The sequence below is a fragment of the Aotus nancymaae genome, unplaced genomic scaffold (assembly GCF_030222135.1).
Source record: "Aotus nancymaae isolate 86718 unplaced genomic scaffold, 86718_ANA_hifiasm-v0.15.2.pri h1tg000030l, whole genome shotgun sequence".
Classification (NCBI taxonomy): domain Eukaryota; kingdom Metazoa; phylum Chordata; class Mammalia; order Primates; family Aotidae; genus Aotus; species Aotus nancymaae.
The window spans coordinates 2,627,683-2,641,077 of record NW_026988443.1 but is presented as its reverse complement, the minus strand read 5'-3'; the positions used below and the strand labels follow the sequence as shown (position 1 = coordinate 2,641,077).

The 13,395-nt window shown below is 46.0% G+C and overlaps 1 protein-coding gene across 1 annotated transcript in view; it reads left to right on the top strand.

Annotated features, from left to right (window-relative positions):
• ABCC12 (ATP binding cassette subfamily C member 12) overlaps positions 1 to 13,395 on the top strand; it is a 73,743-nt gene that overhangs the window by 47,017 nt on the left and 13,331 nt on the right. The window contains 2 exon segments of the mRNA XM_064382927.1: positions 3,464 to 3,590; positions 7,867 to 8,031. Coding sequence (XP_064238997.1) covers positions 3,464 to 3,590; positions 7,867 to 8,031 — 292 coding nt within the window.

The following is a 13,395-nucleotide window of genomic DNA, read 5'->3' as shown; positions in this document are numbered from 1 at the left end:
TAAAAGCTCCACCCTTTTTAGGTGAGACTGCTTCTGACTTTATTCTACTCTCTGATTGTTTTCTTCTTCCTCTTAATGAGTAGAGGAGAACTGGCCCCTGCCACCAACAGAGAGCATAGTCAATTTTTTTTTTTCTTTCTCTCTCTCTCTCTTTTTTTCTTAAGAGTTGACAGACCTAATCCCCATCCAACCCAAATTTTGGTCAGACAACTGTGGGCTTGAGGATCAGTCCTTTAGTTCAAATAAAACAGCAATACTTTATCATTTGTCATGGAAGACTCAACCCCCACAAGCTGGGAATCTCTTGCCTATTCTGTTTTTACGGAAGACTCACCCCCCCAAGCTTGGGATCTCTTGCCTGTTCTGTTTATGGAAGACTCACCCCCCAAGCTGGGAATCTCTCGCCGTCACTGCCCTGGGAAGTTGACCTGTTTCCCCGCTTCCCCCTTCTGAGGGTCCCTTACACCCTTCTCATGCATGCCATCCTCCTTGGCCACTCCCCAGCAGTAGGACTTGTTGCCATTCATGTAACTGGGGTGCGGGGGAGTGGAGCAGGGGAGTGGGGGCGTCCCAAAGATGCTCCCAGTTTCCCAATCTGAGGTCCTTGGCCTCTCTTACCCCAAAGAATGGGAAAAGGGGCCCCGGAGGTGCTTAGAATAAACATCATGGACCCGAAGAGTTTTGCAGAGAGCGATTTATTAGGCAGAGAGAGAGAGAAAGAGAGCTCTCACACTGTTGTGGGAGGGGAATCTGGAAAGGATATCCATGTAGGTAAGGAGCAGCAGAGTTTTAACCCTGGAGTTATTCCCTCCCCATTCATGTTCTTGTCCAATGAGAGGAGTTCTTTCAAACTTCTTCTGGAGTGATTGATCTTTGACTCTGATACTGGATTGGCTGCTTGGTCCACAACAGAGCCCCCTCCTCCCAGAGCTTTCAGCAGGCTTTTTGGACAAAGAAGTCCACCTGAATTTCTCTACCCAGCCCAAACGCAGGAAACCTAGACAAAGAACTTTACATTCCTGGATGGAGGGGTGGAGCCAGGAAACTCCTGCCTTTGAAACCCTGCCCCTTTTGGACCCGGAAAGAATCCCTCATTCACAAACAACACCACATTCACACACACACACACTCTACCCTCGAGAAGTTAACCATCAAGGAAGTACTTCATCGTCCCCTTGCAACGTTTCCTACCTTGGCTTGTGCATGAGGTTGCCCGGCCAAGGCCTCTGGTCGCCATGGTTTGGAATCTATTTCGTCTGTATTGCTGCATTGCTAAGAATCCAGGTTTATTTCTTGCACTGGGTAAGTCCTGGCTCTCTCCCCTGGGGCCACTGCAAATAGGTCAGAGGAGTGCCTCCCCACAAGAGAGTACCAAGGACTGCCCCAGAGGGGAAACAGAATCATGGACGAGCCCCCAAGTTTGTTGGAAATGGGTTTATAACATCGGGAAAAATCCACACCGAGACAATGGATTACTCAGCAAGGCTGAGTAATTGATTTTTTTGTACTTAGTAAATGCCAGATGCTATGCTAAGTGCTTTGCATACATCTGGCATTTTAGCTTCAGTGCAACCCTGAGAGGTGGAAATTATTGGGAAATTAAAGCACTTGTCCCAGGCCAAGAAACTGGTAACCATGATTGCCACCTCTCTGCTGATATGTTCCTAACCATGAGGCTCTACTGTTGTTAAGAGTTTATTTTTGGATGCTTCAGTTCTGTTCAAGTCTGCTGATGGTGTCTGTGGACAGTGGCGAATGCAGATGCGGAGATGCGCTGGGGCAGGAGAACTGGCCTCTGTGCAGGGACAGGGCAGGTATGACCCTGGGAGCTGACACTGTGCCCTAGGGAGCTGGGAGAGCTGGACTCTTGCTGCTATCTCTCACTGTCCCTGTGGTGGCCCCGAGGAAGTGAAATTGCTACCACCAGCAGAAGGTCTGCAGGTTCTTGGCACCTATGAGCAAAGAATTGGACAAAACTCACAAACAAAACAAGGAAAGAAGGAAGCAACAAAAGCAGAGATTGGTTAAAAATGAAAATACGCTCTACAAAGTGGGAGCAGGCCTGAGCATAGGGGCTTAACAGCTCAGTTACAGAATTTTCTGGGACTTCAATACCTTGTAGCGGTTTCCCATTGGCTACTTTGTGTACGCCCTATGCAAATGAAGTAGTGGCCCATGATCAGTCGGATTGGTGGCAAAAAATGACCAATCAGAGGCTGAAGTGAAGTCACAAAGTTACTACTATACAAATGAAGACTTGGCCTGCCACCAGCTTGTTTGGTTGTGGGAGGGGACCAGTCAGAGGTACTTTCAGTTTCTCATCTGTCACCCAGAAAAAGGCAAGAGCAGGTTTGCAAAGGGAGTAGCTTCTGATCCTTTTGTTACTTAGGCAGGAAAAGTTAGGGGTTTCATTTTGATTTAGTTCCAGGAAGTCAGTGTGAATTGACCTTAGGTTCCCTGCCTCCAGACCCTATTCTTCTGCCTCAAAATGAAATCGTCTGAGTCACCAAACTCAAGGGTTTACTGTGGTGACCAAATACAAATAATTTCTGAGAGTCATTTACAGGATAAAAGCAAGTCCTGGATGTCATTCTTACAATGGATTCTTTGGGCTCTTGTTCCTTTCTGTCATTCCTGTGTTTGATTGTTGTTCCTGTCTGTCCTCCTGTTTATGCAGTTGATTTATTTAGTAAAAGCTCTTTCTCAGCTCTATACCCACCCTTCTAGCTATAAAGACAAGACAGATCAGACCTCATCCTGCCTGAATTATCCAAGTGTTTCCAGCCAACCCACTTTTGCTCTGCACTAATGAGGCTTCCCTCCTTGCTGCCCTGGGTTCATTTTAGCTGAGAGTCTGGAGGTTTGATTGTCTTCTCTCTTGGGGGCCAGCCAGCTGCTATGCATACCCGAGGTCCCTGGTCTCCTGCTCACCAGGGCTCCTGGAGCTTCCACGTGAAGAGGAGCTATGTCCCATGGGGGTTTGGTTTTAAAGTCAGCTATGATGATGTTCATTCAAAATTACCTTTGAAAATGCCTTTAGAAGGCCACATGTTGGCAATTGGCACACTGGGTTTTCTTCCAGAGTTAGAACAGATCACTTTTTCTCTGGCTGGGCACCAAAAAGTGGTTGGCTGATATTTAGGGGCTGTGCTGTATGAGAGAAATTTTGGTCTTTGAAGAGTAGAATCATGCCTTGTACAGTGAGACTTTCCTGGTACAAGAAACACTTAGCATTATGGCAAAATGAAGGCGCAGCTGACTCATGGTTCTCACGCCCCAGCCACTCCCACACCTGGGATGGGCACTGCTGCAGAATGGCAGTCCCACTCCTCATCCCCAGTTAGACGGCACCACTTCTGACTTAAGCACTGTGCTGAGTCCCTAGTTGGCGCTGTATGTGCGAGGGCAAGCCTGATGAGACCTCACTCTGCGGCCCACTTGGCCCCTCTCAATTTTCTTCCAGCATTTTCCACCTCAAGAAGGTGGAGAAAGTCAGCTGGTCACCCTGGTTCTCCCACGTCTCCTCCTCCGTGGAGGGCCTGGGCATCATTCACGCCTATGGCAAGAAGGAGAACTATATCACCAAGTGAGTCCCATGCGTGGCCCTGCCCCAGGCCCCCACGCTTCATGCCTGACTCCTATGGGGAGGGCACAGAAGGAGGGAAGTCTGGGCAGCTGGGGACTGACTGAAGACAAAGAGCTGGAAGAATCAGGAGTCCTTGAAGACACTTGGCCTCATGGCCTCTCTTCCAGCACTGGGGCCCCAGCAGATGTGAATGAGAGGAGCTTGTTCAATGACAACCTCATTTGTTCTATTTTTTACTCTAAGAGTAAAAATGATTTTACTCTTAGAGTAAAAATTTATTCGATTCAGGAAGATAGGGCAAAGCAGGAAAAAGGAGAAAAAAATCACTTACAGCACCCTCCAACCCAAATCTATTAATTTTTTCATTATATTTCCTTCCAGTTTTTTCTATTCATGGAGTCTTCTTTTTCTTCTTAACTATTTATAATCATTTCTCACATTTATTTAAACGTTTAAAATAGCTTGTTTTATGTTATTACTGTTCCTTATCGTTTCTAAAGGCCACCTTTCATTTCACTTAGCATTTTCTTCTTTTTAAAATATGCAGACTATGTTAGTAAATCTCTCTGGCACCTTCCAGCTTCAAACTTCTAAAATACGACATAAGATGTATAAATCAGGCTGGGCACAGTCTCATGCCTGTAATCCCAGCACTTTGGGAGGCCAAGGTGGGTGGATCATGTGAGTTCAGGAGTCGGAGACCAGCCTGGCCAACGTGGTGAAACCCTGTCTCTACTAAAAATACAAAAATTAGTTGGGCATGGTGGTGGACACCTGTAATGCCAGCTACTCAGGAGGCTGAGGCAAGAGAATCTCTTGAACCCAGGAAGTGGAGGTTATAGTGAGCTGAGACTGTGCCCCTGCACTCCAACCTGGGTGACAGAGTGAAACTTCATCTCCGAAAAATATATATACGCACATACATATACACATATATATACATTTATGTGTATATATATATACACCCACACATATACATATATATATTAATTACAGTAGGCTCACTGTGGTAACAATAACTCCAAATCTTACGGAGTTCATACCATAAATTTTTATTTTTCCCCATGTCACAATTTAGTGAGGGTCCATGGAGCAAGGGTAGGGGATTCTACTCCACACTCAGGCAGAGTCTATTTCCATCTAGGGCTCTTCCATCCTAAGGGCCCTGGGGTATTCTCTCAGATCCTCTGTGTTGAGACTAGGGGAAAGGTCAGGAAGGAGGACCCATGGGGAATTTTATGTCCAAACCTAGAAAAGCATCCCAAGATTTCTGCACATTCATTGGCCAGATTGGAGTCGCATGGGCTCCCCTAACTGCAAGGGAGGCTGGGAAATATAGTCCGGCTGTGTCCACAGGAGGAAGAGAAAATGGAGTTTGATGAATCCATAGCAGCCTTTTCCACATAGATTTTCTATCTTTTCCTTCCTTAAAAAGCTAACACACCCTTCAGAGAGAAAGAATTAGATGCAGTTCTAAAGGGTGCATATAATGTGTTCTAAGTTTGGAATTGCATTAAATTTATTTATGTATTTTATGGTTTTTTATTTTTTGTGAGTTTCACTCTATCACCAGGCTGGAGTGCAATGGCGTGATTTCGACTCACTGCAACTTCCATCTCCTGGGTTCAAGTGATTCTCTTGCCTTAGCCTCCTGAGTAGCTGGGGCTACATATCCAGCTGATTTTTTATTTGTAGTAGAGACAGGGTTTCACCATGTTGGCCAGGTTCTCTCAAACTCCTGATCTCAAGTGATCCACCCACCTTGGCCTCCCAAAGTGCTGTGATTACAGGCATGAGCCACTGCACCTGGCCCGGAATTGCATTAAATTTAGAATTGCATCTAATTCCTTCTCACACATTCCCTCCATTTCAACACCCAGGATCTCAGAGTGGACTTGACATCACACTTTGTCTTTAGTTCAGTCAGCACCTAATCCTGACCCTAGTTTGACCTGAACATCGTTTGTCAAGAGTCCTGCCTCACACATAGACCCTTCCGATGTCCTGGCCATGAGTAAAATCCATGGAGCCATTAGTCTATTCACCCACGACAAACACAGATGCAAGCCTTGTCTTCCCACAGCTTCTCCTCCAAGATTTCTGAGAGGATCCTCTAGGGAGCCAAGAATGATTGATGGAGGTTCCCTTCTTTTACTATTTTCTTTCCACAGGGCTTGGGTTTCTGACATGTATTGCTTTTGCCACCAGACAAAAACGCTGCAGCTTAAAAAATGTAAAAAGGTTAGAAGGCAAATTCCAGTTTTATTCCAATAGTGATTTTGTTTCTGTGCAATCTAATCAACCACACAGATAAGACCACAGGTGACTTCCAGGTCACAGAGGCCATCAGTTGAATTTGTATGCTGTATAGCAATCAGGTAGAAACAGCACTGTGTTTGGAAGAATATTTTGACTAAGCTCTGGGGAAAATAAGTTAGAGTTGAAACACAGAGGAGGAGAGGGTGGCAGAGTCCAGGGAGGCTGATCAGAGGGGCTTTCAGGCAGAATTTTGGTAGGACTTACAGGACAGCATGGAGCAGCAGTGCCTGAGGACATTCTTGACGATGCCAGGGGAGGAATTGTACCTCCTTAGGGCTTTAAGCATGAGAAGGTTTTCATTTTTCCCCCAATAGTTTCTATCAGCTGTTCTCATGAAGCCCTTCCCTACTAGATCAGGGAAGCCATAGTGGCAATTGAATTTGATGTCTCTTTTGGTTAATGGTCAGCTCAGTGCAGTGAAAATTTCAATCTTGAATGCATTCAAGACACGGATCTCTTTCCCCCAGAGGCTTGGTGTGGCAAGGCTATGCTCTGTGTGTGTGTGTGTGTGTCAGGGGTGGGGCAGGCTTGCACTTGAGAAGCACCTGCTCTGTGCTTTTAAACACCCTCTTCCTTTTCTCCAGGCCTTGCTCTCTGATGGCCATGCAGGGGAACTGCGGAGGGGACAGCAGGAAGAACATGTCCTCACATGACTTGTTGGCACCACTGGGCCATCCTCCTCTTTCTGCTGCGCTTTCCTGCTGCTGTAGTGCACTGTGCAGGTTTGGGACGGCAGCTTGGAGGCCCCAGCAGGGCCAGATCCCCAGCAGTTCTGCTGGCATTGCTGCATTGGTAAGAGTGTCTGGTCTTCCTCTGAGTTCTGTCTGGCAGCCCTCACACCGCACTCCTCTGATGTGGAGGCCCTTTTGCTTCATGCCAGGGACCATCAAATTATGACTACAGCCTCCAATGTCATCTTCCCTCTGCTCTCTCAGCCCTAGGAACTATGGAGCTGATGGGATCTGCCTTCCATACGTCACGACTATGCCAGGTACAATTTCTCCCCTGGCATCATCGTGAACATCCTCAGGCACTGCTGCTCCATGCTGTCCTGAAAGTCCTCCCAAAATTCTGCCTGAAAGCCCCTCTGATCAGCCTCCGTGGACTCTGCTGCCCTCTCCTTCTCTCTGTTTCAACTCTAACTTATTTTCCCCAGAGCTTAGTCAAAATATTCTTCCAAATACAGCTCTGTTTCTATCACGTAGCTATACAGCATACAAATTCAACCGCCATTCATACATACATGGGGAATGAGGAACTCCAGGGGTGCATCTTGCCCTTGTCCCCTGGATGTGTCATCTCTCTGTCACTCTTCTCTTGCTCCTTCACCTGTCTCCAAGCCCTTTGGCTCCATGGATGTGCAGCAGGGATGCAAGGTGTTAGCTTCCTCCCCTTGAAGTGACTCCCAGCTTTATAAGCAACTGTCTTCAATCTTCTTTCTCTGATTCAGGGAGGGAAATCTGTCATGAACCCTCCCTTCCCTCCTCTATGGTCACAAACATTGACTTGCTTAAAGGTGACCTCCTTCACAACCCACCTCACCCTTTCTATAGATCGAGGGGGCCAATTGTCAATTCCACAAGGCCTTTGAAGTGTGGCTGACTCCACGACACGGATCCTCTGGAGTTAGAATGTGAAGCACTCAGCACCTTTTCTTCTCAGCTGTGGGTTCTAGCTACCAGTTCTGGGAAAGATAGAAAGAGTCACTTAGCGCCCTACTCTATTGCCACATGAGATTTCCCAAAAGATGTGCAAATCAAAGATGTCTAACATGGCAGATTTTACGAGCATGAATATATGTTCATTTTTGTAAGAGTCTGCTATGTGAGAGTACATTCCCCTAGATTAGAAAGTCCCTGGCCTTATTTCTCCAGTCACCCTAATCCTAAGTCTACAGAAACACAACCTGATCTGCTTTTTCTGATTTTCTTGACTTTAGGTTTGAGAGGCTAGATCACGAGAACTTCTGTCACCTCTTCTACTTTAACTGTGCTCACCGGTGGTTCGTGCTGAGAATGGATGTCCTCATGAACATCCTCACCTTCACTGTGGTGTTGATTGTGACCCTAAATTTCTCCTCCCTCACTGCTTCATCCAAAGGCCTGTTATTGTTATACCTCATCCAGGTAACCTGGTGCAAGGTTGGGCTTAGTCTGGAGGCTCCAGCCTAGAATGTATTAGTGAGGGCGCTTTTGGTTGGACAGAACAAAAACCCCAACTTGAATGAGTTCAGACGAGAAAGGGAGCTTAGTGGCTCACATCATTAAAATGTAGGATGGTTGTGTGGACTTCAGGCATGGTGGGATCATGGCTCTGGACTTTGCCCACGCCTTGTGATGACTTTCCTCTCAGGTGACTGGCAGCTTCTGGGGTCTACAGCAGAGAGAAAGCAGAAGGAAAGCATTTCCTGCTCTAGCCACAGAGGCAGAAGCCTGGAGTTTTCCTCTTATTGGATAAATGTAGGCATCCCAGAGCTAATTAGTGGTTTGGTGGGATACAGATCATTGGTTAGGCAAAGAATGGAGTTACACCCGTTTCCAACTTTAAGTCACATAGCTGCTCCACTGGGAGGGAGTGAAATGAACGCTGCAGAGATCGTCATAATGTCGATGACAAATAATTACTGACTTCTCTTCTTGGTTGCTTTTTTTCTTGAATGACAATAACAGGTGAACATATGGCATTGATTATGATTGGCTTCAGGCCCTGTCTTTTAACTAAATTAATCCATTTCCTCCCCACAACAACCCTCTAGTACTGCCATAATCCCCATTTTGCAGATGAAGAAACTGAACCCCAGAAAGACTTGGCCCAACCATACTGCTGTGATGTGTGAGGGCCAGGATTTGAACACAGGCTACCTGGACCTCATGTTTGTCTGAATCTTGTTATCTCTGGAAACTTATTTAATATAGTCATTATTCTTAGTGCTCTGAAATTCTGGGATAATGCATCTGAATGTGGATCTTTATTCCTATGTTCTGTTTGATGCTGAGGGTTCTTTTAGATTAAAGTCAAATTTCTTATCAGCTTGGAAAATTTTCTTCTTTTTCTCCTTCATTTTGACAATGTCCTCCTATTCTTTGTTTTTCCTTACTGTATTCATGTCAGGTGAAAATGGAATGTCTTGTACCAATTCTCTATGTTTCTTTTTCTTTTCTCTCAAAGTTTCCATGTTCTTGCCCTTTTATCTTTATTGTGGGAATTTTTGTTGCCTTTGCCATTCAGCCATTCTTTCGAATTTTAAATTTGGCAATCATACATTCATATATTTAATTTCCATAAGCTCTTTTTCTCTGAGTGTTTAAAAGAATCACTTTTTACATGGATGCAATGTATTTTTGAATCTCTCTGAGGATATTAATATTAATTAGTGTATTAGTCTGTTTTTACACTAATGGTAAAGACACTCGAGACTGGGTGATTTATAAAAAAAAAAAGAGGTTTAATGGACTCACAGTTCCACGTGGGTGGGGAGGCCTCACAATTATGGTGGAAGGTGAAAGTCACACCTTACATGGTGGCCGACAAGAGAGCCTGAGGGCCAAGAGAAAGGGCAAACCCCTTATAAAACCATCAGCTCTCGTGAGACTTCTTCACCACCATGAGAACAGTATGGGGGAAACCGCCCCTGTGATTCAGTTGTCTCCCATCCCACCAGGTCCCTCCCATAACATGTGGGAATTATGGGAGCTACAATTCACGATGAGATTGGGGTGGGGACACAGCCAAGCCATATCAATTAGAGTCTTTTTTTCCCCTCCTAAACTCTCCTTCCTTCTTTGACTTGCATCTGTTTCTTCCAGAGGCAGGTTTTTTTTGTTTCTCTCATTCTTGCTTTTTCATGCCATTGGTTTTGTTCATCTGCCTCCTGACCCACTTGTATTTAACCCTGGGCAACTGGGTTGGGTTTTCAGAGTTTCCTCTGCCTTTGTTTCCCCTTGCTAGGTGTCTTCTGATGGGAAATTTTATAACTACAGGTTTAGGTGGGTGGTGGAGCTTTTCCATAGGCTGGCTTCACATCAAGAAAGCAGCCAGCGACCTGACCTTTAGGTACCCAAAGACTTAAAGGAGTTCTTATGCCCCATTTATCCCCAGACAGTTAATCAATTTCTTTAGAGAAAATCATGTGTATGTGTGTGTGTGTGTGTGTACACGTGTGCTCCCATACCTAGGGATAAAGTGTCCAACTACCTCTGGTTAGGAGAAAGAAGAGGGGAAGGGGAGTGAGTGAACCAGACAGGAGTGGTTGTCCATACACAGCCTATCAACCAGCCTCTTTGTGGGCCACCTTCTCACACCTGGAGCCTCTGTGCGTTCTGCTCTTTAAGCTCTAGCATGCTCTGCTTCCATTTTGTCAAAAGGCTTCATCCTCTTTCCATCTTGCAGAAATTTGTAGCTCATTCACCTCTATCTCTTCTCAATCTCCTTGGTGTTAAAGGTCTATTCTTTATGGAAAATTTCTCTGATATCATGTAAATGGTATTTTGGCAAGAAGGAGAAACAAAAATGTGTTCTCAGCACTCTCTCTTAAGTGGGGAAAAATGAATTTTCCTTGGGTAACCAGTTTCCTGTATTGATAGATGTTTTCATTTGTTTTTGCCTAGTAAAATATCAAACAGATGATGTTGAACAGTTTCCCTTAATTGGTCCAAGTAAAACAGCTTTCCCCAACTAAGGTCATGCTTTTGGGTGATATTGCCAGCTTTCCATGAAATTGTTTTCAAACATTCCTGTAAGGTCGTGCACAGCATTGAGATCTATGGAACACTTGTTCTCCAGCTGGCTCTGTGGCTTCATGAGCATTAGCCCCCTTTGGCGAACATGGAATCAAAATGACAGTCTCAGTTCCACTTGAGACTAGAGAAGCCTCCCTAGATCGATGAGAAATTGGCATGAAATCCCACAGAGCAGAAAGCAAATGCAAAGTGACATCATATCGTATCACGAAGGAGAATAAGCACTTCCTGGTGCCAGCACTGCGCCACTGTGGGCATTATAAACCTGGGAGGGCTGCCATGGCCTTGGGGGCTGATACTCTTGCATTTAGTGTAAGATGTATATGCCCTTCTCAAGGGCAGGGTTCATTCATTCACTAGCCAGATATCCACTGAGCACCCACCAAGAGCGAGGAACTGTGCTAGTGGCTGTGGATTCAGCGGTCAACAGTCCGGACAAGTCCTGCCCTCATTCTAATGGGCAGCTGGAATAAATGAGGGGCAAGTAGATAGATGAGAAGCTCAAAAGGTGTTTAAGTGTTAGGAAGATGACTAGTGGGGGAATATGGCTATCGGAAGGGGAAGCAACATTTCATGCAACAGCCAGCAGAGGCCTCTGCTGGGAGGTGGCTTCCAAGCTGAGACCTGAAGGATAAAGAATCGGCCAAGGAAGACTGGAAGAAAGAGGGCCTCAGGGAAGGGCTCAGTGGTAGGCAAGATCCTGGCGTGTTTGAAGTTCTGAGAAGCCCACATGGCTTGAACAAGGTGGCATGAGGTGCCAGCAGAGTAGAATACGTATAGCTTTGTAAGACGGGGGCAAGGGTATTGCCTGCATTCCAAGACTGGGTTTCTCAACCCTGGCCCTGCGGGCTTTGGGGCTGTTCTGTGCATGGTAGGATGTTCAGCAGTCTCCTTGGCTCTGCCCATGAGATGCTGGTATCACGCTTCTCCCGCCGGGTTGCGACAACCCAAACTGTCTGTAGACACTGCCAAATGTCCTCTGTGGGGCATAAGCATCCAGCCATTGCTCTAAATAAGTGGGAAACTGCTGAACTGTGTTAGGCAAGGAGGCCTTCTGAGGAACTCTCAGAGGGTCTGCACACACACCGCTGTCCATGTCACCCACCTGCTTGCGCCCCCACCTCTTTGAGGCTAAGTCCACTTGCTTCTGACTGGAGCATTCTTATCCCGAGTTTGCCTGGTGGACTTCTTATCATAAATGCCTCAGCTCACAGCCCCGGCTCCTCTTTCACATCATCCTGCTTTCGGGACATTCTTGTCTCTCCCGCGGTGGCTTTGTGCACCATCCCTCCCAGTCCACTATAATGGAAGCTGTGTGAGTGCAGGATTCTTGTCTATAACCTTCAATCCTGGAAACCGGCGCCCTGACCAGTACCTGGCTCAGGGCTACTGCTCAATCAATGAAGTTCCCTAATGAATGAGATGGCCCTGCCTCTAGCCCACTTGGTGACAGATGCTGTGGCTGTCCCACCCTTCCAGGGCAGACCAGTCCTAGCCCAGGGCAGGCTGGAGGTTCCAGGTGTTTTCACACCAGGAGCAGGGGCAGCAATGACTGAGGGAGTCAGTGGTTATGTGGCCTGGCTTCCTTGCCCAGGCATAGGACCATTCTGAGGTGTGCTCCATCCAGTGTCCCAGAGCTCCCAGGCTGGCCGGACTCTCAGTTGCCTACAGTGGTAACGTCTCTTGAACGCACCTGGTATGGGATGCCTCTCTTCCCCTGCTCACTCCTCCAACCCCTCCTGGTATGATCTGGGTTCACCGCCTGTGTTCATTTGCAAAGGCTGCTGTGACAAATTACAAGCTTGCAGGCTTCAAATAAGAGAAAGGCATTCTCTCTCTCTCTCTTTTTTAAATATATATTTTATTGCACTTTTGGTTCTGGGGTACATGTGAAGAACATGCAGGATTGTTGCATAGGTACATACATGGCAATGTGGCTTGCTGCTTCCATACCCATCACCTACATCTGGCATTTCTCCCCAGATTATCCCTCCCCAACTCCCTACACCCCACTGTCCCTCCCCTAGTACCCCCCAACTGACCCCAGTGTGTGATGCTCCCCTCCCTGTGTCCATGTGTTCTCATTGTTCAACACCCGCCTATGAGTGAGAACATGTGGTGTTTGATTTTCTGTTCTTGTGTCAGTTTGCTGAGAATGATGGTTTCCAGGTTCATCCATGTCCCTACAAAGGACATGAACTCATCATTTTTTATGGCTGCATAGTATTCCATGGTGTATATGTGCCACTTTTTCCCTGTCCAGTCTATCATCGATGGGCATTTAGGTTGGTTCCAGGTCTTTGCTATTGTAAACAGTGCAGCAATGAACATAAGTGTGCATGTGTCTTTATAGTAGAACCATTTCTAATCCTTCGGATATATACCCAGTAATGGGATTGCTGGGTCAAATGGAATTTCTATTTCTAGGTCCTTGAGAATCACCACACTGTCTTCCTCAATGGTTGAACTAATTTACACTCCCACCAACAGTGTAAAATTGTTCCTATTTTTCCACATCCTCTCCAGCATCTGTTGTCTCCAGATTTCTTAATGATCATCATTCTAACTGGCGTGAGATGGTATCTCAATGTAGTTTTGATTTGCATTTCCCTAATGACCAGTGATCATGAGCATTTTTTCATACGTTGTCCTCATATATGTCTTCTTTTGTAAAGTGTCTCTTCATATCCTTCACCCATTTTTGAATGAGTTTGTTTTTTTCTTGTAAATCTGTTTTAGTTCTTTGTAGAT